General features: G+C 41.8%; 1 protein-coding gene across 1 annotated transcript; it reads left to right on the top strand.

The window, feature by feature from the left end:
- Window positions 1-202: 202 nt before the first annotated feature.
- On the top strand, window positions 203-26,606 carry SERPINB12 (serpin family B member 12). The gene is made up of 8 exons (XM_058691873.1): window positions 203-308; window positions 12,538-12,723; window positions 15,522-15,656; window positions 16,421-16,561; window positions 18,341-18,458; window positions 20,386-20,528; window positions 21,504-21,671; window positions 22,649-26,606. The coding sequence occupies exons 2-8, from the start codon at window positions 12,556-12,558 to the stop codon at window positions 23,051-23,053; spliced, it is 1,278 nt and encodes a 425-aa protein (XP_058547856.1). The 5' UTR covers window positions 203-308; window positions 12,538-12,555; the 3' UTR covers window positions 23,054-26,606.
- The last annotated feature ends 1,073 nt before the right edge of the window (window positions 26,607-27,679 follow it).

The raw sequence follows: 27,679 nt of genomic DNA, 5'->3' as shown, positions 1-27,679 counted from the left end.
CAAGGAGGCTGTGCCAGTGGAATGTTCTATTCTAAAAGAGCGATAACAGACTTAGAGGTAATTACTTTAATTTAAAATTCATTGAGTTAATGACCATAAACGTGTGTCTTTCCCCCCACTCTGTCTTATAGGCTAACCATTGTGATTCATGGTCATAATTAAAAAGCGCATAGAATTACTTGCTCAACACCTGTCCTTACCAGTTTTCATAGGCGGTAAGCCTTGGCTGCTCCCTCCTCTGTGTGATAACTGAATCGACTTCATCAGAGCACAAACCTTCGCTGGGGACGGTTCTCACCGGCTTCCAGGTATGTCCTGGGGAGGCGGGCAAGCAGTTGGTGGTGCAGGTGTCTCTGAGGCCAGTGGTCGCAGCGTTGAAACCAGATGTTTGAAGATCTTTATTCCTGGCCTTGGGGGGAAAGGGAGGTGTTACTTTATCATCACATTCTCCTGCTACTTTCTACTTTCACGACTGCGAGCAACTTAATGTGTCTGAGTCCTAGCTTTCCTCATTTGTCTATTAGGAAAACAATGTCTTCCTCCTTGACTTATTGGAAGGACTGAGTGAGGTAATGGATGCGGAAGGGCCTGTGACATATTAGGTCCCCTGTAAATGTTTATGACATCTAGATGCAGGTAAGACAGTCCGGGATGTAAGTTCCTCCTGCACTAGCTGTCATGAGCGCAGGGGCAATCACGTTCTTGCTCACCGGACAGCCAGCGCCTGACACATAGTAGGCACTCAGAAATAGTTATTTACTGAATGGATGTCTGGGCTATTCTTTTACTGCAGTATTCAAGGGATCTAGAGTTTTGCCTGGGGTTGAGGTCAAATCCAAATACATATTGAAAAAAAATTGTAAATGCTTATTTATTTTTGAGAGAGAGAGAAAGAGAGAGAGGGAGAGAGAGAGAGACTGGGGGAGGGGTAGAGAGAGGGGGAGATACAGAATCCAAAGCAGGCTTCAGGTCCTGAGCTGTCAGCACAGAGCCTGACACGGGGCTCGAACTCACGAATGTGAGTTCTGAGTCGAAGTCAGACATTTAACCAACTGAGCCAGCCAGGCACCCCCCACCCCCCCCAAATGCATATTTTTAATTTAAAAAAACTGTATTTCTTATCAGTATATTATAACGTTTGTTCTTTGTAAAGAGAAGTTATATATCTAAGGCTATAAAAATTTCATAGGTGTTAAAAATTATGGTGCTTTATCATTTAAAGCAAGGACTGGCAAACTTCTTAGTAAAGACCAGATAATAAATATTTTTGATTTTGCAGGCCATATGGTCTCTTTACAACTCTTCAGCTCTGCCATTATGGCTGGAAAGCAGCCACAGACAGTAGTAAATGAATGGGCACGGCTGTGTGTTTATAACAATTTATTTATTAAAAAGAGACAGTGGGCTGGATTTAACCCAAAGACTGTAGTCTGTGAACCTTGATCAGAATGTTGAAACCCTGGTTTACAATTACAGAAGAAATAGATAGATGTCATACGGATTTTGTTAAGAAGTAAAAAAACATTTATGCAGTACTAATTCTATGTAATTATACTAGTAATACTAACATATTGTGTAACATATTAGGGCAAGGAAGGCCGCATTGTTATTCCTATTTTTTGAATAGGTGAGAAAATTGAAGTTCAAGAGGTATTTGCTCTAGATGTCAGGCTAGTAAGATTCAGAGCGGGATCTGCACCCTCCGATCGCAAATGTACTGCTGATTCTGTGTTGTATTCTTCGCCATCTCGTAGCTTTGACCCTCTGCAGTCCCTGTGTCTCTGTCCCATTGGGGTAGGGAGTGGTACTGATGCCAAGCCTGGAGCCCTCGGCCTGGGATCTAGGAGAACTGAGGGCTTTTATGGAAAGGGTGATTGATATCTTAAGAGTAAGTGCAAGTGCTAAAACAAGCTTGGTGTGTTTTCATCTTTATTATTGTTGCTTTTTGTTGTTTTAGTGGTGTGTGTGTGTGTGTGTGTGTGTGCGTGTGTGTGTGTGTGTGTTTGATTTTATATGCTGTTACCCAGGCTTTTAAGTTTGGAGGATAAAACGATGCATGTGAGGTCAGCAGTTTACGTAAAAGATCCATTTTTCATTAGATTCAAAGGCCTCCATGCTGATATTTTCCCCAGACACATTTTGTTTCCTCGGTGATGTGATATAAAATTAGAAGAAAAGGAGCCTCTCGACAGTCTTTCAAAAAGACTGCCTTTATGGCACCGGAGAATTTTAATCATATTGTGTTGCATCACCAGCTGGCAAAGACTTCGGTGAATCGTTCTGGCATTCCTGGATTTTTAATCTGGGCAGAAAATGACTAGTTAGTAACGAGTTAAAAGATTGGTTCATAACTCATGATGCGTTGTAACATACCTAGGAGGAGCCGTCCGACTCTGCCCTTGATGAAACTGTGTTCTCACAGCCTGTTGACACAGAAAGCCTTGCCAGCTTGCCTTGCAGTGTTGGGTTAGCGACCTCCAACATTCCTTCAAACTCTAGTGTAATTTGCTGACACTTTAAGTCACTGACATTAGAGAGACTGACTTTTTTCACTCACATGAGATTATTATGTATGCAAAATCGCACACGATGCTTAGCACATTGTAGGTGCTCAACGGATTCTCACATGCTCCTGAGCAATTTATTACCGTACCTGAATATTTAGCTACATTTAGTGGCAGATGTCATCATTGCTGATTGAACAATCACACCGCACCAAATTTTTAGGCTTGTAGGGTACAGTCATCTGTAGTCAGACCTTTGTTGCATTATATCGGAAGATAAACAGGTGATTATTTGAGAGGATAAACAGATGCCATCCTAGATGAAAGATATTCCAACAAGCTTTGAATCTGCTCAGGCACCCAGAAGCCCAAAGCGATGCGAATTTCAGCGCCAACGACAACAAATGTGACAACCAGAAATCCACACCCTGGATTTAATGTAAATAGTATCTTTTTTGAAAGATGTGTGAAGTACTGATCAGCTGGAATGGAGTATTAATTGATTACACGTTAAAATTTTCCAGCCTCTTGTAAGTCATAATCAATGACAAAATTCAACTGAAAAATGATGGTTTTTAGAATTTTGTGGAAAAGTTTAGAGAAAAAACCCACAAGCATTTTTTCAAATGAAAAAAGGAAGGGAAGAGAATTAACCACATATTTGCTTTCTACACTCACTATTGATAATTGAGAGGCCCTCTCGATGATCAGTTACGGATTTCCATTGGTCAATATCTTGCCTTGTAAAACTGGCTTGTACTTACTGCATTTATACACTACCACTAGCTGCATAAGCAGGTTATATTCTCCATATAGACGTACGTACGTTATCTATAAGCAGCTGATGTTCTCCATAATGGCAATATCCCTACTTTAAAAAAGTTTTCTTTTGAATTTCTCTGTCTCATATAATCATATTTGTGGGGCTGGAGCTCTGAAATATTATTGTCTGTCAAGATGTTAGGAAAGGAAGACGAAGCTGTCAAAAAGGGAACCAGGCCAGAGAGGAGTCCTCGTTCTGTCCCTAAATCTTGTCAGTTCCACAGTTTTCACTCTTCCTAACTCTTCCCTAGTTACAACCTTTGTTCTCGATTCACCGACCCCCATGTTTATAGCCACAAACAAATCAGGACTGCAGAATGTTAGAACTAAAAGCAACATCAGAAGCTATCTGACTCAGTTTGAAACTTTGGTTTTTTTAGTGCTGGAATATATTTGCCCCATGAAAACTTTATTAGAAGGCTGATAAAAAAAAAAGGGGAAAAGGAAAGAAGGGGGCAAAGGAAGGGAAGAGGGAAGGAAAAAAGAAGGGAAGGAAGGATGGACAGAAACGAGGGAAGAAGGAAGGAAGAGAGGAAGAAGAAAGGGAGGGAGGAAGGGAAAGGAAGAGAGTGAGTGTCTGGGGCTCTAAAATTCCTTGAGGAAATAAATAAGATAAAGAGATGAGCAGATCACAGGATGTGGAGATGAAATTGGACAGACTTTCTGGAGATACTGGCACACGGTTGATCAGTTCTTAGCTTCCTAGCAAAGTAGTTTTCTTCTGGAAAGCACCCCCACCTGGTCAATCAGCAGATCTTGATAATTTCCATTCTCTGATTGGTATTCAGCTATTCTAGTTGATAAATTAAATCGTAACCCCCATTTCCACCCCATGGCTGCTGCAGGAAAAAAAAAAGAACATTGAGAATAGCTTTACATTTTGCAGTCAAAAAAAGGTTAGAAAAATATAGAAATGGGAGTATAAGAGAATGTCCAACACAATGGTTATATGAAGTATAATAGTTCTCTTCTTCTCTCTCTAGTATAGGAATTTGGGTTGAAAGGTGTAGGTCAAATGAGGCATCTCAAAAGAGACCCAACTGGAAAAGCATAAAAAATACAAACACAGTAAGTTAAGGGGAGCCTGAATGGCTCAGTCAGTTAAGTGTCTGACTCTTGGTTTCAGCTGGGGTCATGATCTCATGGTTCGTGGGTTCAAGCCCTGAGTCAAGCCCTGCGTCTCACGTCAGGCTCTGTGCTGACAGCGTGGAGCCCGCTTAGGATTCTGTCTCTCCCTCTCTCTTTGCCCCTTCCCTGCTCTCTCTCCCTCTCTCTCTCTTTCTCAAAATAAATCAATACACATTAAAAAAATAAGCATGGTAAGTTAAATATTTTAGTGGAGAACATAGAAGGTTTAAATTTGTTTGAAAATACATATACCACACACTTTTCTTTTTTGTTCTCTTTAATCAATCAATGACAATTTTACCCTGGATTCCCAAATGGGTCTTGGAAAAGTGCCCTTGTGGGAGGGGCAAAGTTCATATCTTTCCACTCCCGACGGGGTGTGGATTGAAACTTACCCAGCCAGCTGTTAGCAGCAACTCTGAAGGCAAGAAGGTAACTGCGAGCATTGCCTAATATCATTTTTAACAATGCATATTGCACTGGAAAATTATTTCAAATTACAGAAAGCCAAAAGAGATTTGGCTGAAGCCAAAGGATGTGGCATTTTTATTATTAAGTCAATGTCTTTTAAAAAAGAGCAGTTGGTTTGATGATGTGTTGAATTTCTTGTAAATGTGGCAATACTTGCTAGGAGGTATTAGCAACATCTGTCACCTTCTTTGGTCCCCCTGCACCCGGTCAGCTGTCTGATGTACCTGCTTGATTTTCTTAAAATGTGGATGTTTGGATAGTTTTAAAAATCTTTACATGCTTGGCAGATTGTATTTTATCTTTTTGTTATTTCTGTAATATAAAATGATGCAATATTTAGAATATCTATTTTTAAACATCAGAAGTAAGATTTTTTTATTTGTCACCATTAAATATCTGAATTTTAAGCAGATTTTTGGACTGGCGGCTCATATCTATTAGCCCATTCAACTTTAGCACTGGTCTCATCCTCCGTAGCTTTTCTAAAACTACTACCTTCACCATGAATAGATTGTCAGATTGTCTATATTCTAAATAATATGAGCTTGCATTTCTCTTTTGCACCATAAATTGGGAATGCTTTTTTTAAAAAAAAATGTTTATTTTTGAGAGAGAGAGAGAGACAGAGCGTGAGCAGGGGAGGGGCAGAGAGAGGAGACACAGAATCCGAAGCAGGCTCCAGGCTCTGAACTGTCAGCACAGAGCCCGATGTGGAGCTCGAACCCACGGACCGTGAGATCATGACCTGAGCCGAAGTCAGATGCTTAACTGACCGAGCCACCATTTCCAGATGCCCCTGGAAATGCTTTTGATTGCATCTTTCACAACTATTTCTTTGTTTTTCCATATTGTTTGTCATTTAGTTAGCTGTAACCAGAGCTGAGTATTTATTCTAGCAGTAGACCATCTACCTGTGTAAAGTTGGAATTTCATTCTTGGGTTATTAATGGTTTTGTGATCATTATGAATATCACAAGACATGAAATATTCTGGGGATATAATTTTTTCTCCCTACTATATAGTAAAGAACAATTTTCCCCAAGATTTTTTTGGGGGTGTTGGAAAACCTATCTTGTCTAAACTTTTATATTTTCACTGTAAAGGAAACCAATTTTCACAAGTGAACTATTCCTAAAACAGTAGAAAGTTAATCAAAAGTTGATTCTGCTATGTAACATCTTTATCGATTATAGGTGCCTGCAGAATGTATGCAGAGTGAATATGAAATACAGAATTATCATCTAATATTTCAAACATTCGAATTATTTGCAATGAAAAAGGGGCAGATGTTAGCAAATAAATCCATAAAAGCTTATTAAGTGCTCTTATTGTGCCATGATTTACATTCTTTACTGATGGGGTACAAAGATGAATATAAAACACGGAACCTGCCTGGAAGAGAATTATGCTTTGGAAGCAAAGACAGAAATATAAAAAAATAATTCACCTCACAGCATGAAAAGGGAAACAGAAATATGAATGTCGTGTGTTTAATATCTTTATACCTCTGCTATAATTGCAAGATTAGAAAGCACGCGGAAAATAAAGACAATTGATTTGTCAATAGTGTGAGAGAAAAATTCAAATTTATTGTTGAGGTTTCAGAATATCATTAATGATGCCTGATTTTCTTCCCTCTGCACGATAACTTTGAATTTGAGAACCCAAGTGCTTTTGCTTCATTAGAGGTTAAATAATGAATCACTTATTCGGAAAGAACTGTAGGCAAAAATATGCTGATATTTTTATTGATATCAAAGTTAGTTTTCCTTTTTCTCCTGAATAAAAATTGCCAATTAGCCCCTGCCTTTAAAGTTATGGTGATATGGTAGGAGGTGATACTGGGGACAGTAAGTACGAAATGACCTAAGTCAGGTCTAATTTGGGATAAAGTTGTTTGCAATCACGAAGTTCCCATCTATTTCTATGACACATTTGCATGGATTTTAATGCAATGTGTGTGAGATTTTTAAGTAAATGTTCAGTGTAGAGAAGCAATCTCTCAGCAGATTAGAGGAGTCTTGGAAGGACGTACTGGAGCTCAAGATGTTCCTTGGCAGAGAGGTTGGTCAGAGCAGTCCTGATGGATGCCCAGTGGTGGCCACTGGTCAGAGACACCAATGAAACCAATAATACGTGTTTAATTATTTTATTATCCTTATTTTACATGATTATTTTCTTATTTATTAGAAGAACATCTTCCTGTCATGAAACTACGTGGTGGGTTAGTCGAGCCATGGTCCTGCGGAGCACAGGATTATCTGCTCCAACAGCAGTGCGTGGTGTAGGAAGAAAGACGGTGGCTTTGATGTTGGACTGAACGGCCAGATTTGTAGACTGGCTGTGTCACTTAATGATTGGATTTAAAATGAAGATAATTTCTAACTTACACGGTTGTTGAGAATTAGAGACAACGTTTGTGAAATGCCATGCATATTGTAGGCGAATTAAATGGTAGCTATTATTATAAAGTCATCATAGGTGGGATACTATTAATTCCTTGAGCTGAATAGATTTTTGAAGGACCTTACTATTTTAAAGATTATTTCAACTCTGTTTGGAAATAATGATGACTGAAGTAAATTATGTACAAGTTTTTCAAGTTTTGGAGTATTAAGAAGCAGCTTACATCAGCAATCAGCCTTTGGGCTTAGACTTAGCTGAACTAACTTCTTTGTGTGGTAGATGTTTTCCAGAGCGGATGTAAAGAACCTCCTGTTAATGCTTAGAGAACATCCTAATTGCATCTGGAGACTACATTTCATTGTCAGAAGTTAGTCTTCAATTTTCAATAGCATCCTGGTTCTTGTGTTAAACACAAATAAAGTTGCAGTGTCTCAAAATTTGCTACCATGCTTAGTAATACATCTGCAGTACATTTTAAAATAATTACACTTTAGAGGGGCGCCTGGGTGGCTCAGTCGGTTAAGCATCTGACTTCAGCTCAGGCCATGATCTCACAGTTCGTGAGTTTGAGTCCCAAGTTGGACTCTGTGCTGACAGCTCAGAGCCTGGAGCCTGCTTCAGATTCTCTGTCTCCCTCTCAGAGCTCATGCTCTGTCTCTGTCTCCTTTAAAAATAAATAAACATTAAAAAAATTTTTAAGTAAAATTAAACTTTAAATATATATATATAATTTATGTATAAATATATATACATACATCAATATATAGAAAAGTCATATATAACCGTATTATTATGGACCCTTCCTGTACAGCTTCTTTCACTCAACATTGTACTTGTGAGATCCATGTTATTATGGGGTGACTAGAGTTCACTCAGACCCATGGGTGTGCGTATTCCGTTGTAGGACTTGTAACCCACAAACTGTTTATCTTACTGATGATGGACATTTGGTTTGCTTCTGAGTTTGGGCTGTGACAGAAGTGTTTGTATGAATGTATTTGTGCACACAGTTTTTTAAATCTGAAAATGATTTTGCATCTCTGGAAAATATCTGTTATGGTTACATTTTAGTATGATGATGATTAGATCTCTACTGTCCATTTATGGGTAAGTTGGTCCCACTTGTAAATCCAGTGGATTTGGAGACTGGTTTAGTCCTACTGTTTTCAGATTAGTACTGATGTAAAGGGATTTTTGGTAAGGACAAGAAAACTGACCTTAGAGTTCTTTTTATTTTACTTTATCTTTTGTTGTGACAACATGACATGACTTTTACTGCCCACCAAAGCTTATCTCTAATGAATAAAAACAGTGTTAAGTGGACTTAAAAATGTTAACAGTATTATATTTTTAAATTGCCTGTTTGAATATTCTTAGGATAATACTCGAATAAGTCTTGATGAGGGCTGTTTAAAATTTTTTTCCTACATAATACTCTTTTGCCTTTTCCATTTCATTTTGTGAATTAATACCGTATTCTCCTACCTATGCTCTTATATCCCCACTGGAGCTGCTTCTAATGTAGTACGTGCTCTATCAGAGGGTGGATTTCTCAGAGGCAGAGACTGGGTCTCGTTCATTTCATCCTTTGATGTGTAATCACTGCCCCCCAATGGGAGAACTCGATAAATGTTTAAAGAGCAATTAGGTCACTGTCAAATTTGGCCAGTTTCTGATTTAAAAACAAGCAAAACGACAACAGCACTCCAAAGGTAATTACCAGATGCCATTTTAATAAAGTTGTTATTATTTATTTATTTCCATCCCGATAAGTTAGCATATAGTGCAATGATGATTTCAGAAGTAGATTCCACTGATTCATCTCTATGTATAACACTCAGTGTCATCCCAACAAGTGTCTTCCTTAATGCCCCTTACGCATTTAGCCCATCCTCTCACCGACAACCCCTCCAGCAATAAAGTTATGTTTCTATATTTTAGAGTTTTCTACAACCCCAGGCAAGATTTTCCTATAATAAATGCTCACCTATAGTCATCTAACATATACTGCGACTCTCAGGCTGGTTTTCTATTACTGCCATTCTCACTTCTCCCTTGGAAGGCGGGGCAGAATTAAAGCTCCATAGACTCTCATGGAAACTCAGAACCAGTCCACGGGGTAGAAGCAGCTAAGGCTCAGAAAAGGGACTTGTTGCTGGGGGAGAACATGATAGTATTTGGAGCCAGGTTGGGAAACTCCTGAGACAAAATTTAGCATGCGCTCCTCGTTCTTTACGCACCAATGGGCAGAGAGAGTTTGAGGGTGCACTGCAGCTCCCAGCGTGAATAAGGGTAGCGGCAGAATTAGAAATGGGTACAAAACACCGCATATTCCAGGAGAGAACAGGCCTGGGCGTGGAGAGGTCACAGCCTTGCCTTTCTCCGGGCCAACTTCGTGACTGGGTGCAAATCACTTCACCGCTTCGGGCCTTGGGTTTTTTTCGTCTCAAGAAGAAGGGAGTTGGCCTGCATGAGCAATCACGTCCTTTCCACAGCAGGTTAAGACTCCAGTTGTTCAGTTCCATGCATCTCGTGCCAGAAAGGAACACCCCACCCCTCTGATGCCAGAGGCACATCCACACAAAGAAACAGGGTAAAGTTGAGCAAATGGCTGGAACATTTTTTAAAGAGCCAGATTGGGATAATGCAGTTTTTAATCCAAATCTCTTCTTTTCCTTTAGTGTTGTGTCTCTAGGCTTCTTTAATAGCAATGAACAAAGAGCCAGAAGCTTTCTCCTTTGATGCCAAACGTTTTAGTTAAATATCCACCTTGGTTATACGAACGAGGCTTTAAAAAACATCAGACTACTTTTTATCCAAAATTTTATGATTTAACGAAAGCCTGTGCAATCCCCTCAACCCAGACCACCTTGACTTTATCTGATTTCTCCACTTTATTAGTAAATTTGTTCCTAAATGGGTAATGCCAGCCACTGTTGTAGACTGAATATGTTGGATGTGTAGATTTCTGAGGTGTGACGCATTATTGAATTTCGAGGCATGCTCAGGACATAGGTTTCTTGGAAAACACATAACTGAACCCAGTTTTATCAGTACAGAATGAGAAATACAAGTCATGTGCAAATTTGGCAGGAAAAAAACGTAAGGATAAAAATGGACTGTAAGCTGAACAAGGGGGAAAAATACCAACGTATAGTGGGCGTGTGTTTGGTCAGCCTATCCTATACGGAGGGCAACTTAGCAGAAATAGAAGCTACAGCAGAAACAGCATGTAGATTAGGCCAACGTGTGTGATCCGATTCTTCAATTCTTTACTCATCTGGTATAAAGGGACTGCCAATATCTAGCCTGGAGAGCTGTGGGGTTAAAGCTAGTATATGTAAAACATATGTCTGGCATATTTTATTTTATTTTATCTATTTTATTTTATTGATCTTACTTATTTTTGAGAGACAGAGACAGAGCATGAGTCAGGGAGGGGCAGAGAGAGAGGGAGACAGAATCTGAAGCAGGTTCCAGGCTCTGAGCTGTCAGCACAGAGCCTGACATGGGGCTTAAGCCTATAAACTGTGAGATGATGACTTGAGCTGAAGTCGGGCACTTAACCGACTAAGCCACCCAGGCGCCCTTATCTAGCACATTCTAAAAAAGGTATCTCATGTTATCTTTTTGAATTAGGTTTATAGACTAAAAAGGCCCATATCAAACTGGGATGATTCTAGAACCAATGTACACCATTCAATTCAGTAACGATTTCTTAATGTTTACTATGTGCCACATGTCTGATGATAAAAAAAAACACAAACAAGAGGGTTCACATTTCCCTCTAGGAAATACACAATATCCATAGACAAAATGACAAAAGAAAAGACATTTCATCGGAGAGGGATGGTCCAAAGTGAGATCTATGTAAGATTTTCTTTTTTTTTTTTTCCAATGTTTTTTAAAAATTTATTTTGGGAGAGAGAGCATGAGCAGAGTAGATAGGGGCAGAGAGAGAGGGAGAGAGAGAATCCCAAGCAGGCTCTGCACTGTCAGTGTAGAGCCCAATGTAGGGCTTGATCTCATGAACTGTGAGATCATGGTATGATCCGAAATCAGGAGTTGGATGCTTAACCAACTGAGCCACCCAGGCGCTATGTAAGATTTTCTTGATACTTCTAGAATAGATTATTGTGGGGGGCAAGGAATCTGTCCTCAAGGAGTCACTTCCTTATGTTGGTTCTCTATCACCTGTGGTTCAGCGTAGAATTTCTAAACTCCCAACATCTTTCAAGATCAATGATCTCTTGAACAATATCAATGACTGACAGGGGCACCTCAAGTCCTACAGGCTGCATGTGGAGTGAGTCAGAAGGATGTGAGGTGACCAAGGACATGGCCCATGACAATTTGCTGGGCATTCCTCAATCCTAGCATGCTGAGGGGAGAGCACAGGCAGAAGACTGAAGCAGAACTGGGAACAGCCTTTGGAGAAGGAGGTGGAATGAAGTTTTCTTGATTGTAAACTTGACTTTGAGGACACGGTTGCCTGTAAATTTGTCTTACCTGAATGAAGGAAGTTCTACCACAAAGTGGGTAGAATTGTGTCCCCCAAAGATTGGTTTAAGTCCTTATCACTGGTACCTGTGAATGTACTCTTCTTGGGAAACAGGGTCTTTGCAAATGTAATCAAGTTAAGATGAGGTCATACTGGGTTAGTGTGGGCCCTCATCCAATGACTGGTGTCCTTACAAGAAAGGGGACATTTAGACTCACACAAAAGGCACAGGGAAGAACACTGTATGAAGTTGGAAGCGGAGATAAGTGATACCTCTATAAACCAAGGAACACTGAGGGTTACTGGCAACCACTAGAAGTTGGGAGAGAGGCAGGAAACCTTTTTCCTGACAGTCTCCAGAATGAAGTGATGCTCCCAACACCTTGATTTTGGATGTCTGGTCTCCAGAATGAAGACAGGATAAATTCCTGTTGTTTAAGCCACCTGGTTTGTGATAATTTGTTATGGTAGCTCTAGGAAACTAATTCGCAGCCCTAAATGAAAACAGACTTCTTTCTGTATCAATAGCGGTATGGACATCAATATCTATGTACCAGGATGACGGTGACCTTAGTTTTCTGGTTTTTAATAACATATTGAATCATTGTATATTACTGTATCATGTGTATTTAAAATGAGAACTGTTTATTTGTTTTCCTCTAATCATCATGTTCTTTCTCTGTTTTGTTTTGTCTTTGGTTTTAGACTATCGTCAATTTCAGGATGGATTCTCTGGTTGCAGCAAACACCAAATTTGGCTTTGATCTTTTCCAGGAGATAAGCAAAGATGATCACCATAAAAACTTCTTCTTCTGTCCTCTGAGCCTCTCGGCTGCCCTTGGCATGGTCCGCTTGGGAGCCAGAAGTGACAGCGCACAGCAGATAGACCAGGTGTGGATCAGTATCTCTAGGTCCACTCCCAGGGTCATACCCTAGTTCCTCCTTGGCAAGCCAAGCTGTTCCCGAGCCTGGGGCTTGAGGGGGGAGCCTGGTCTGCCCCGGAGCTTTCATTTACACCCCGCCTTGCTTTCTCTTCAAGGCCCAATTAAACCTCTGCCTCCGGTATGACACTTCTCCAGCCTCCACAGTCTGATAGCCGTTCTTATTCATCTTCTCCGTTTCTGTCTGTCTGCATGTCTGTCCCACTTTCTCTCCACAGTTATCCATACCAATACTGCTAGCAATATACATTTTTTTAAATTTAGAGGAAGAGAGAGAGAGAGAGAGAGAGAGAGAGAGAGAGACACCACGAACCGGGAAGGGATAGAGAGAGAGGGAGAGACAGAATCCCAAGCATGCTCTGTGCCATCAGCATAGAGCCCAATGTGGGGCTCGAACTCACAAACGATGAGATCATAACTGGAGATCAAGAGTGGGACGAGCCACCCAAGTGCCCCACTGCTAGCAATATTTTTTAATGTATGTACGCGTTTTCTTTCTTTCCATAAATAAATATTTAGTAAGCCCCAGTTACATATCTGGTGGCTAAAGATCACAGCATCCTCCTTGACTCCTCTCTTTCTCTCTCACTTGTCATTAAATTCCAACAGGCTTTCCTCTCTATACACAACCAGAACATAGGCACTCCCCACTGTCTCCCTGAGGTCTGACCACCACTATCCCTTATGGATACAACTTCCTCATGGGCTTCCTTGTTTCTGCTGATGGTCTGTTCTCAACCCAGCTGCCAGAAGGATCCTTTGAAAACCTCAATCAGATCCTGTTTCTCATGTGCTCAAAACCCGGACTTCTGATTTCACTAATGATAGAAGCCGGAGTCCTTACAGTAGCCCATGAAGGTCTGGTACCTGAATCCAGACAACCAGGTGACTCCCTCTCTCATCCTGTCCCTCCCCACTCCTCCAGCCACACTGTCATTCAGAGTCCTTGGGTAAGCCGTGCCTACTCATGTCTTAGGGCTTTTGCTCCATTCCCTTTGCCTGCTGGCTCTCCTCCCCCCACTCCCTCACCCCAGATATCTGATCTATAATTTGCTTTCTCCTTCAAGTCTTTGATTAGAGTTTACCTTCTCAACCAGGCTTACCTTGTTTGACTAGACCAGCAGTCTAATGCTGCAGACTGGCCCCCAACCCTGTAAAATTCCCTCTTACCTTAGCTACTTTCCCCCTACTTGGCACTTCTTATCTTCTAACGTACTGCATACAATAATCATTACTATGTGTATTATTTTTCATATGCTTCCCCCTCTAGAATATCATCTCCCAGATGGTGAAGATCTTTATCCTAGAACAGTACTTGGCTTATAGTAGCCATCCAATATAAATTTGTAGAGTGAATGAATGAAAGTGACAAGAACAACTTCCCAGATAAACTATAGGCTCCTGAGGTGGGTCTTATAACTTCCCTGGATCTAGCATCCAACACAGAGGTTATATGGGAACCCAGGCCCATACGGAGGAGCTGAATTCTTGGATTAAGGTAGAATGTGTCTAAGCTCATCCTGCTTTATGCGTTTACTTTGATTTGGAATATTATGCCATCAGCAAAACTTAGCTTTAGAGTGTGGTTGGCACCCTCCACGTTCAATTTCAGATGTTCTTTCTCCAGGCCCTTGGGTTTCACCCTGCTCAGCAAAAGTGTCCTGGGCAGGGCAAGGCATGCATTTGTCTCCTGCCTTTCTGCACTGCTCTGGGTAACTTGTCTTTTGCTGTCCTCGCTTGCTTGATTGGTTGGAAGGTCTAGATCAGTGCTAACAAAAATATAATTCAAATCCCATATATAATTTAAAAAGTTTTAATAGCCATACTAAGAAAGTAAAAAGAAATAGGTGCAACTAATTTTAATAATGTATTTGATTTTATTTAACCCGATGCATCCAAAATATCTTATCAACATGCAATCAATTAAAACTTTAAAATGAGATCTTTTACTTTTTTTTTTTTTCATGCTAAGTCTTCAAAAATCCAATGTGTATTTTACACTAACAGTCTGACTGGCTCAATAGCCACGTGTGGTCTCATGGATACCTCCAAATTCGTTTAGTTTGGTTACATTCATTCTTTTTTAAAAAAATTTTTAAATCTTTTAAAAGTTTATTTATTTATTTATTTTGAGAGAGAGATCAGGGGAGGGGCAGAGAGAGAAGGAGAGAGAGAGAATCCCAAGCAGGCTCCACACTGCCAGAGCAGAGCCCGATGTAGGGCTCAAACCCATGAACCTTGAGATCATGACCTGAGCTGAAATCAAGAGTTGGACACTTAACCAGCTGAATCACCCAGGCACCCCTCTTTTTTTTTTTTTTTTTTTTTTTTGGAAATTTTTGTTTATTTTGACAGAGAGACAGAGAGCACGATTGGTGGGGGGCGGGGGGGAAGGGCAGAGAGAGACTCCCAAGAGGGCTCTGTGCTCTCAGCCCAGAGCCTGACATGGGGCTCAAACTCATGAACTGTGAGATCATGACCTGAGCCAAAATCGAGAGTTGGATGCTTAACTGACTGAGCCACCTGGGTGCCCCTGGTTACTTTCATTCTTAAATGCAGACCCAGGAGATAGCATGCAGTTTCCTTTCCTTCCATTCCACAGCCAAGTAAAACATCCACTATTCTTTAAACTATTGTTGTTTGACCACGTAATCATTGTCCCTGTGACACTGTAAAAATGTTGCTGAAGCTATTCAGACTTCCTGCTGTTCGTACTGTCTGAAAGACCCCGTAATCGCCGTCATGCAGGTGCTACACTTCAATGAGTTTTCCCAGAGTGAAAGAAAGGAACCTGATCCCTGTCTGAAAAGGAAAAACCCAGAAGAACTCGCTGATGGCTCTCTGGAGGGGCAGAAGGAAACAAGGGGGTCTCTGACTCTGCAGGTGAGCCACCACAGACCCCTTCCCCTCTTCTTCTGAACCACTCATTCTGGCTGTGCTATATTTGGCAATGGTTTCTTATTCCCAAACATTACATTGTGGCCATCATCGTCAGCAACAATAGCAATAACCCCGTATGACCTCCAGTTCCTTTCTGATTATGTATCTCAGATGTTGTTGGCTATCAGCCAGTTTTCTCAAGAGTAGGATCTGGTATCTTCTGCTCATGAGAAAGACGATTAGATCAGAACCCCATTACGCACCTAGTTGTACAGGCCACAGGTCCCCAGGATGGAGCATGGTTGAAGATGAAGGGCGGGAAGGGGCGTGGATCCGCTGTGGGAGTCTTACCCTCTTTCTCCACTTTTGCCTCTTGTGTTTCATGCTGAAATCTCCTGACACGCAAAGCTTTTACTGGTTGTCTCACAGCAGGAGTGGGAAAGATATTCTCCAGGTTATCCATGCTCATACCTTAGAAAGTTTAAGAAGAGGGTGGAGAGAAGATGGTCTTTTTCTTGTATCTTTTTGAATATAAAGAAAAGTAATGTGCACTGATCTCAAGTGTAGTGTGCACTGCTGAGTCCCCAGATGTATTGTTCCTGGATGACCTTGATACCAAGTGGGAGCCACGATCATCTCTTGGGACCACTTCCTGGCCTCTCTTCCTCTCAGATTGCTCCCCCACATGGTAACAAAGTGAAATGACGACGTGCCTTAGTGGCATTTCATCCCCCTGATGAAACCACATTTTTTTCTTCTTTTGTTAGGCTGAGTCTTCCAATGACGAGAGTGGACTGCTCAGTTGCTACTTTGGGCAGCTTCTCTCCAAGTTAGACAGGATCAGAGTTGATTACACCCTAAGCATTGCCAACAGGCTTTACGGAGAGCAGGAATTCCCCATCTGTCCGGTGAGTTTGGTATGGCTGGTGATTAAAACTATCATATAGCATACTAATTAAAAAAATCAGTGAGTAGCTGGATTACTCATCTGCCATCTGGAACACAGTCCTCTCTGACAGGAGGATGTGCCGTGGACTGGTGGGCTGTCTGGGGCCCACCTCTTTCTCTCCCACACCTTCCATTGCCCTCCTCCCAGTTTTCAACTTGAGCAGTTTATGAGGCCGGTGCTGGTGGGTGGAAAGAGGGTCATGTAACTAATAGCTTTTGGAGCTTTTTGGTAATGGCCTTCCTTCTTGTGACTGTCTTTCCCCGTGAAGATGCCTAGTAGATACACTTGGTAGGTCCTCTTCCGGCCCCTCCCCAACCCCCACCAACACTTCTCTAAAATCACCTTTCATACCACGATCAGGACACCCCTCAATAAAATTGTATGCACCTATCAGCAAAATGGTGTAGCAGAAGGAGACTGCATTTGGAGCCAAAAAGGTGCTTGGCTTGTCTCCCTGGCTAAGCAGTGTGTATGTAGAGCAACACGCCTCTGGGCCCTGGCTTCAATTTCCTCTGTCACCACTGGAAGGAGCCACAGACTTAGCAATAAACTTGAGGGGTGTGACCACAGGCAAATGTGTGCTACAGTTGGCTAGGCTGGCCTTGTAAGGGGGCAGGCTGAGCACACTTTAGCCAAAATAAGTATGTTTTCTTACAATGGAAATGAGATTTTATATACTGATTTTTCTTTTAAACTAGCTGTATTGAGGTATAAATTCACATATCATATAATCCACCTATTAAAAATGTACACACCAGTGGTTTTGGTATATTACCTTATAACTTTTAAAAAATTGTGGTAAAATATAACATAAAAATTGCTATTTTAACCATTCTTTTTTTTAAAATTTTTTTTCAACATTTTTAATTTATTTTTGGGACAGAGAGAGACAGAGCATGAACGGGGGAGGGGCAGAGAGAGAGGGAGACACAGAATCGGAAACAGGCTCCAGGCTCCGAGCCATCAGCCCAGAGCCTGACGCGGGGCTCGAACTCACGGACCGCGAGATCGTGACCTGGCTGAAGTCGGACGCTTAACCGACTGCGCCACCCAGGCGCCCCTATTTTAACCATTCTTAAACGATATTTATTTTGAGAGAGAGAGAGCAAGGAAGAGGCAGAGAGAGAGAGAGAGAGAGAATCTCAAGCATGCTCTGCACTGTCAGCACAGAGCCCCATGCGGGGTTCAAATTCACCAACCATGAGATCATGACCTGAGCCAAAATCAAGAATCAGATGCTTAACCGACTGAGCCACTCAGGCATTCCTTAACCAGTTTTAAGTATACAATCCGGTAACCTTGATTACATTTACAATGTTGTGTAAGCATCACCTGATTTCCAAAATGCTTTTATCATCCCAGAAACTCTAACTAGTAAGTAAGGTTTTAATTCTTAAAAATAGAGGAATGTTATATAGTTAAGTCTCTCAAGTTACTTGATATTCATGTTGCAACATCTCCACAAATGGGATGTCCAAGGTAAAGGGTATCTGGTAGGAAAGGCTTGTGTCCTTGTAACTGTGGACTGCTTCATGAACAAGCACTCTATATCCTAAATTGTCACCACAATGAGTGAAATGCCACTGGCTAATTAAGAGTGGGGATAGCTAGAGACGACACACATCCTGTTTAAATGACTGGGCACATCTCTCTCATTAGGCTTCTCCTGACTGCCTCACTCCTGTTAGCACAGTTATCTGATTTCATTGCACTATTTCCCTTTATTTCAATTTAACAGGAATACTTAGATGGCGTGATTCAATTTTACCACACAACCATTGAAAGTGTTGATTTCCGGAAAGACACCGAAAAGTCCAGACAACAGATTAACTTTTGGGTTGAATCTCAGTGCCAAGGTAAGAAAGACCAAACACATTATGGCTGGTATTCCTTTCCATTTAAAAGGAGAAAAGTCAGCCTGGTTTCTCAGATGGCTAGTCTGTCAAGGCCAGATGCTCACAAACATGGGCCATGTTCAAAGCCCGTTTTGCAGGTGCAAAGAGTCAAATGCTTAGATGCTATGTTACTTACTGATGCTTCTTTGCTCCATCATAAAAGGTAAAATCTTTTCAGGCAAGCACATGCCAGCAGGATGTTAACCGTTTCCATTTAAAAAAAAAGTTCAGTAGAAAGATTGTGAAGAGAATCTAGTTATTCAGAGGGAAATGGAAATGATAAAATCTCAATTTTTATCAATGCTTCACTAAGTACATAGGTGTTTTCTGGGTAAAGGGGGTTTAGAGCTAGTGATGAATAGTGAAACTATGGATTCAATGTAAAATGGAGTAAGTTAAAAAAAATTTTTTTTTATATGTTTATTTATTTTTGAGAGAGAGAGAGAGAGACAGAGTGAGAGCGAGGGAAGGGCAGAGAGAGAGGGAGACACACAATCAGAAGCAGGCTCCAGGCTCTGAGGTGTCAGCACAGAGCCCAAGGTGGGGCTGGAACTCACAAACCATGAGATCATGACCTGAGCTGAAGACTAACACTTAACCGACTGAGCCACCCAGGAGCCCCTGGAATAAGTTTTTAAAGTTTATTTATTTTGAAAGAGAGAGAGAGAGAGAGAGAGAGAGAGAGAGAGAGAGAGAATCCCAAGCAGACTTTGCACTGTCAGCACTAAGCCCAAACCCAACCAACCGTGAGATCATGGCTTGAGCCAAAATCAAGAGCCAGACGCTTAACTGACTGAGCCACCCAGGTGCCCCCAGAATAATTTTTTAATGTGAAAATCCCCTGTCCAGCCTTTTCTTGGGAGAAGCACCCAAACTCCAAAATTATTTCCCCTCACTTGGTCCACATGCCACAAAAATTCCCATTCCTTCAAGGTTCCACTCAGTTGCCAAGAGGAAAGTGTGTTCACTAAAAAAGTTCGTATTAAGGCATGACTATCTACTTTTTCCTGGTTAGCCAACTCTTCTGGAATATTGTAAGTGTAGGTGATGTCAACATAATCTATTATTATGGGGTTCAAGTGGAAGTCTTGCAGTAAAAAGCTCTACTCATCTTTAAGGACTCAGCATGCATTCAAATAACTGATGTTTTGGTACTTGGAGGTGGAAAGGGATGGACACTGAAAATGGATGATTGCTTGACAGCCTGGGATGTTCCAGTCTGCCTCAGGGCTGTGTTACTGTGGAAGGAACCTAGAGCCAGAAGGCCCCACAACTGATCTCAGCTGACCTTGCTGATTTTTGGCTGTGTAGCCTCACCTCTCGCTGGCTGTGGTTTATTCCTCTATAAGAAGGGATAACAATACCCACTTCTTGTGGTTGACGTGGGATGGAATGAAACAGCACACGCGAAAGCCGCTATCAAATAGGTTTTATGTCCTGGTCTAGCACATTTACATGCATTTTTGTTTATATTTAAACATATACACTCTACTGTGATGAGTGCTTAAGACAGGAAGTTTCCACAATAGTTCTGTTTCTCCAGGAGGTTATAATATAATCAGGTGGCAGGGTCTACTTTGAAAAGTAAATCATGGCATAGGATAGCTGATGGCAAGTTCCAACCACAATGATTCAGTGAATTGAAGCAGACTCAGTGCTTTAGAATGGGTCCCTCCTTGGGTTGAGTGACAGTTCCTTCCCTGTAACTCCCACCCTCACCTCTGCCCCCTCTGGGACGATGAATGGTGTAGTTTTCTTGGGTTCATTCTTGAATCAGACATGCTCTATCCTTGGGGATGTTAAGTGGCATTAAGAATAATCTGTCTATGTGAATCCCTCTGACATGATTCATATGCTGGATATTCTCTGGAACCTTTTTTTTTTAAAGGTAAAATCAAGGAACTCTTCAGCAAGGATACTATTAACAGCGCAACTGTGCTGGTTCTGGTGAATGCTGTTTACTTCAAGGCCAAATGGGAAAAATATTTTGACTGTGAAAACACAGTGGATGCACCTTTCTCTCTAAATGAGGTATGATATTAGAACACACGGTTTTCTATATATTCTGCTCATAATTGCCACTAAGAAATTATGATTTCAGTATGTACTCTCAACTTGAAAACTTCAGGTCTGTGGGTTGCAGCATACAATATAATAAGAATATTTTGTTATTAGCAAAAATCAGTACCTGAAATTGTTGAACATCTTGGTGCCAAGATGAGCATTTTCCACTCACTGCACTGAGCATTTTCCACTCACTACTTCATTTGTTTCCCAAAAACGACATTATGAAAGTGGGTGTTATTATTTTTCTCATTCTAGGAGAAATGGGGGAGGGGGAAGAATGCAAGGGTTAGGTTACTTAGCTAAATTCATGCATTAGCATTCACATCTGTGAGTATTTGTCTCAAAAACCCACGTTCCAAGCCACCAGACTGTAGAATGGAGTAAAGGGAAGGATCAGACTCCAGCCTGTCACCTGTTAGCAGGCACTGTACATCCTCATCTGTAGACTGATGACCCCGCATGTCCATAAGGTGTTTGGGATGGTGCCTTTCTGTCTGATGGAAGCCTATGGAACAAGTGTTGTTACTTAGCATTTAGATGGTTATCATTTAACCAAGGCTCCAACTGGGTGGGTCACGCAGGCCAGAAAGGGCAAGATGAGGCCAAGAGACTGGGTGGCGCAGGCAGGGAAGGAAGAAAGCTGGTGGGGCTTGTTTCCACAGGCTGGACTGTAGGTAGATGCCTGGATAGACAGTTTACCAACAGGTGGGCTTGGCAGCTGAAAAGCCTATTAAAACCAAGGGGAAAAAAGTGTTGGTAAAGGAAGGGCTGACTGATCAGTGGGCAGAAGACTGTTTAGGTTGGATCACTGGTGTGGCTCAGAGCCTCTGGTGAAGACCCTTCTCATCGTAATGGAGCCCTGTTTTCAGGAGTGATGGGGCCGTGTGAGTCTGTGAGCTACTCTGGCAGTCCCGTGACTTGCCATCTTGTCCACTACAGAATGAAAAGAAGACCGTGAGGATGATGAATCAAAAGGGCCTATTTAGGATTGGCTTCATAGAGGAGCTGAGGGCACAGATCCTTGAAATAAGGTATACCAAGGGGGCACTCAGCATGTTTGTCCTGCTGCCGGCTTTCTCTGAAGATAACTTAAAGGGCCTGGAAGAGGTAAGTCTTCACTTTCAAGTGTCTACGAAATATTTCATTGTAGATCTTTGGAGAGTGGCCCAAGTTACCATTTACTGTCCTGAGGAAGGATGGCACCTTGGCTCTCAGAGATATCAAAGAATATATAAGAATCTGAATTCGTGGAGATAGGTCTTCCTCTGGTGTTTAGAAAAGAACAAATACCAAAAATGTTGGCTAAGACTTTCCTCTCCAATCTCATAGTCTTCTACAATTGTTCTCCGGACTTATGAATCCTTTTCTATGAATTACCTGACTTCTGGTCTCTCGCTCAGACTAATTTGCTATGGCTCACGGAACGACCCTTTAGCTGAACTCTGTTTTTGGGTGCATGTGCCTTGACAGAGAGGAGATACTGATACCAGAATAGATTGCTTGTGAGGTGGGGAAGCCTGGCTACATATTGTTCCATGTGGGAGAGAAGGAGACAGAGGGAGAGAGAAAGTGAGAGAGAAATACCTGGAGAGTGACTGCAATAATAGCCATTATTCAAAATTTATTGTGTGCCAGCACTATGTTAATTCCTTTACATACATTATCTTGTTCAGTCCTTGCAAGAGCCTAACGGCATTATTTCTATTTTATAGAAGAGGGGGTTGAACTTCACAATGTCAAGGCTTGGCACGCAACTTGGTCAACTGAGCTTTGCTGGGCTTCGGCACCCAGACACCAGTCTGTCAGACACCAGAGGACAGAAAGCTTAGTGTGGGGAAAGGTCCTAGGGAGGGAGCAAGGGCCTTCGACACCAGAGGACAAAGAACTCAAATTGTCTTGTGACTTCTAAAGAGGAAAGAGACTTGCTTGGAGGAATTTAAATGAAACAGGAGTATTTTGAGGCTTAGGAAAGAACCTCGAAGATTGCTACTGGCTGTTGAAATAGACTCAAGCCCTTGAAGTAATTGGGGCATCCTTTGCAGGCTTATAATCTGACCCTGAACATTATCTTCTCCCTCTTGTAGCTTGAAAGGAACATCACCCATGAAAAAATAATGGTCTGGAGCAGCTCGGAAAATATGTCAGAAAAACCAGTAGCCGTCTCCTTCCCACAGTTCACCCTAGAAGACAGCTATGATCTGAATTCTACTCTACAGGGCATGGGCATCACGGATATCTTCGAGGAAAGGAAGGCTGATCTTACTGGCATCTCTCCAAGTCCCAATTTGTACCTGTCAAAAGTTGTCCATAAAACCTTTCTGGAGGTGGATGAAAATGGCACCCAGGCAGTAGCCGCCAGTGGTGCTGCCAGCATGGAAAGGTCCATACCATCCTGGGTGACGTTTAATGCCAATCACCCTTTTCTCTTTTTCATCAGACACAACAAAACCCAAACCATTCTCTTCTATGGCAGGGTCTGCTCTCCTTGAAAGGAGCATGCTGTCTAGTGCCTGGGACCTGGAAGAAAATGGCAGTATAGTCTTCCCCTGGCGCAATGTGTGCATTTGTGTTCTTGCTAATATCCAAAGCCGATGGAATCCTATCACAGCTCCATGCTCCCTTCCTCCAGCCACTGGCTCGTGTGTGTCCTGATCCTTCTTTCACCCTGTAGCTGACTTTTAACTATGTGCATTAGTATCAAAGGCCCTTGCTCCCTCCCTAACCTTTCCCTATGCTAAGCTTTCAAGCATATAATTCACCCTCTGTCATGGGCAGGTCAACATAATGGGGATGGTACTGACTTTAAGTTCCCCACCTCGTTATGAAGGAATTTCGAAAGTCCAAATCATTAGACCACTTCTAGGAGATGACAGACTCAGAAACCACTTTAACATGCGTGGCAAGAAGAAACGTTTAAGTGGAATGTGTTTTGGAAGCTCAGCTCTATTTCTATGGCTATTAAAACCATGGCCGGTCGCTGGGCAAGATTCCCTGCCTCTTTCTCGCCCATCTTCTTCTACTGCGTGGAAGATGCCCTGTGAGGTGCTTCTCATCTGGCAGAAAGTGGGGCCTGGGGTGGATTTAAGTGGGAGCTCAAGACAGAAGCCTGCCCTGACCAGCACTCATTCTGTGCAGGAGGATGGTGTTTGTTTTGTGAATCTGACGTTGACCCAGGAGAACCGCAGTGCATTTAAAAATTAGTCCCGGCTTTCCTTATTGAGTCTCCCAGGCCATTGTCATGAAGCACTGTCCTCTGTGTCTTCTTCACCCCCTTCCTCAGAGAATTCTCCTCTGTAGTTAACCCTAAATACTCAGCATGCAAGGTGGGGGAGGGGAACACTGCCCTTACTGCTGACTGCTGGGCTCCCCGTCCCCCTATCTCTGTAGTCTGGCCACCTGGAAATAGAACTGTTTCCTCCTGGAGACCTCATGCCTGGTTACAACCTGAGAGCAGGCCTGGGTCTGGGAATGATGCATGTGGAAACCTTTGTCAGGAAGGCCCTTGGCTTCGTATCAGGCTCTAGTCTACTGAAAGCCTGATGCCTGAGTGTTCAAGGGTCCAGGACCCGGGACCTTAATCCCCTGATACGTCTGTGTGAATTCTTATTCTTGGCCTTAGCAGAATGCTCTGGAATGACCACTAACAACGCCTAACTCAAAGACCTGGACAGTCATTAGAGCTCCGTTTCCCTGCCCTGCCCTGTGGCTCCCTCTTCCCAGTTGCCACTGTGTTGGATAAGTGTGGCTGTAACAGTTTTTGTGGGGAAGGCAGGCTAACTTTGCCTGCTGTCATGTGGGCCCCCTCTCCCCACTTCTCATCTACATTAATGGTTTCTTTGTGCTGTGAACAACTAGTTCTATGTTCTCCATGCAGTCTTTTCATTGCCCAAGGTTGTCTGTGGTATACAAATTCCTCACTGATTATGTGAGACAGTGTGTGGTGGCTCCTCCAAGTCCTTTCCACGGAACGCACGTCTCCTGGGTCAAGTTTATGTCAGATAATCTAATACAAAGTCTCTTCTGTGGTTCCTTTTGGGTTTGATGTTTTGATGACTCTGGGCCTGATCTGGTATCATTGCTGGATACTGAGTTGGATAACTATGGCCCCCATGAAGGTTTGGCACTGTCTGGCATTGCTTACATTTTTATTCTTTCCCTTGATAAACACATCTTCTCATTTGTATTGGGGTTTCTCAGAATTTTAATCACAAAGGGAAAATGTAACTATTTACAAAAATGAGAAAGAGTGAGGTTCTTAAATTTTTCTGTAAATCAGTAAATATATTCTTTACTAATCTTCGATTGATTAAAATGTCTCTTTAGTAAATAAAGCACTTTGTCATTAGTTAAAGTATGTGCAACATGTTATGTGTCAGCTGACTTTTTTAGTGACAGAGACCTAACTTGAAAGTTTTTTTCATCCCCAAATATAGAAATACACAATCTACAGAACTAACAATTCATCTCAATTATGTAGGAAAGATGTATCTTGTGCCAGGAAATCTTTCCCACCTTTCCACCATGCTTACATATGAAGGCATACACAAAAGATGAAGGCTTACAACAGCTCTAAAACCTGGGAGTGACAGCCAATGGATCATCAAATTTGGAAGACATTTCTGCTGACTACAGGTTAAGAGCTGGATGGAAAGCCTAGTCAAGGGCTCCCTGTATCATGCCACCCATGTGTCAGTCTGCTTTGTTCCCTCCCACTACTGCCTCCCCTGGGGTTCAGAAACATAAGAGCTGTGCCAATTTAAATTCCAGACATCCATCTCCACTTTGTCCTTGCTGCTGTCTCCTAGCCTCTGTTTTTCTTTCCTTTTTTTTTTTTTTTTATGTTTATTTATTTTTGAAAGAGAGAGTGAAAGTGAGGGAGGGGCGGAGAGAGGGAGAGAGAGAGAGAGAGAATCTCAGGGAGGCTCTGTGCTGTCAGCTCAGAGTCCAATGCCGGGCCCCATCTCATGACCATGAGATCATGACCTCAGCCAGAATCAAGAGTCCTATGTTTGACTGAGCCACTCGGGCGCCCCTAGCCCCTGTCTTTCTTATCAGTTTTTTCCTTTCTGTAGCCATTTGAAGACTGAATGAAACTCCCCCAGTACAACTCATAGGAAGTGAGGACAGGTATTGGCACTTTCCCCCCAAGGCAGTTTAGTCTTCACAAGCAGAGTAGTTTTGGTGGGATAAAGACAGAAAGAACCCTGCTGGCAATGTTGTTGGGTTCATATATTTCATTTACCTCCTCCGTTCAGAGTGTCAGAGAGTCAGATCATACAGGGAGGCGAGAGCTTTCTGACAGTCCAGTGAACTACAGTAGATGCAAGCCTATAAGAAACTGGGAATTATGTTAAAATCAGGAGCTCTTGACTCTTCACTCTTGCACCAGTGAGACTGACCCTTTAATATGGCAGCCAGAGGCAGAGAGAAAATGCAGGTCCGTGCTCTATAATTGATAGAAAACCAGCCAGAACCTGCAAATCAGGGACTGAGCTCCTCCATTTCTAGTTTAAGATTTCCTCCACCCAGCAATGTTGACAGGTAAAACAAATGAGGCCATGCAGATTCAAAAACAAATGATTCATCTACCCCGACGACAAACGCTCTGGGAAGAGAACCATGAATGTGTAGTACCCAACAGGCTCTCTGGCACTCTCTAGTTCACAGACTCTGTATGTTCTATTTTATTTCAACCTGGGCCCTTCTTATGATTTCATACATTATCTAATGTATATTTCCCCTTGAGCTGGAGCAAGCCAGAACATGTGTTGCTTCATCCCTGATTGATGCTTCCTTCCTTTGGATGTATGGCTTTCTTTTTTTTTTTTTTTTTTTTCAGTATCATTAACCTTAGGCGGAAGCCCTATGATTGGGATGATGGGTGAGGAAGCTGTGTGGTTGTCTCTGTGGGTTTCTTTGTTCCGTAGTTGAATGCCAATGTCAAATGTATTCTTCATCCACATTACTTGTGTTGTATTCATGTTTTCCCCAATCCATTGTCTTATTCTTTTATTTTTTTACTCAATAAATATAATACAAGGTACGCCTGTGTAGCTCAGTTGGTTGAATGTCCAGCTCTTGATTTCAGCTCAGGTCATGATCCCAGGGTCATGGGATCAAACTCCATGTCCACACTTAGCATGGAGCCTGCTTGAGATTCTCCCTTCCTCTCCCTCTGACCCTCTCCCCAACTTGGGCCATCTCTCTCTCCAAAACAAAACAGCTAGCTAGCTAGCTAGCTAAAACATAAGATTTATCACAACATACGGCACACACTTTTTACCCATTCATTCTGTATACTTAACATTTAATTTAGGAATTACCGTATTTTCATTGACTGTTTCCCTCCTAAATAATGTTACCCATCAGGTGCTTTGAACAATGTTTTAGCTACAGGTGAGTGAAAGGATTTGAGAAGCAACCAGATGCACAACAGTGGAGCTGGTGGAAACCCACACACCTTTTCTTGACACACATGGGTTCTAAAGAGATCATCCCAGGTTCAAGGTTAAGGAAATAGGGAAAAAATATATATACAGCTGTGAAAAAACAAACAAGTAATGCCAAATAAGGAATAAACACATCATGCTATAGAAAAAAAAAGTGAGACTTCAGAAAATGATTCGTGTCAAGAACCAGAAGAGAACTTTAGAAAACTTTTTGGTATGATTGACAGATTTTAGGAAGGCATGCATCTATGGAATTGGAGCAGAGATCTATGAAAATAAACTGTGATGAGGTGTGAAAGAATTTGAATGAAATATAAAAAGATTTCCAGGGGACTAAAAATATAATATCAAAATTTAAATAGATTTTAGAGGCAGTAAAGAAGCAGAACTGATGCACTGGAAAATTTGTTTAGTGATGACTAGGGTGTGTTTCAGCATTTGTCTTAGAATATACAGGAAATAAGAAAAGGGAAATCTGCAGCTGTAGAAAACCTAAGAATTATGGTGTTTCTGAGAAAGCAAGCATATTAATTGGCATGAAATTAATAACCAAAGACACAATTAAAGAAAACTTTCTTAACATGGATAGTCACCTGATTACATAGATCAATTTCCAAGAAAAGTAAGCAAAAATTGGCTTGCTGAACAATTATAAAAATAAAAGGT

Source organism: Neofelis nebulosa, chromosome 11, assembly GCF_028018385.1.
Source record: "Neofelis nebulosa isolate mNeoNeb1 chromosome 11, mNeoNeb1.pri, whole genome shotgun sequence".
Taxonomy (NCBI): Eukaryota; Metazoa; Chordata; class Mammalia; order Carnivora; family Felidae; genus Neofelis; species Neofelis nebulosa.
The sequence above is the reverse complement of the archived record's forward strand: the minus strand, read 5'-3'. Positions and strand labels throughout refer to the sequence as shown.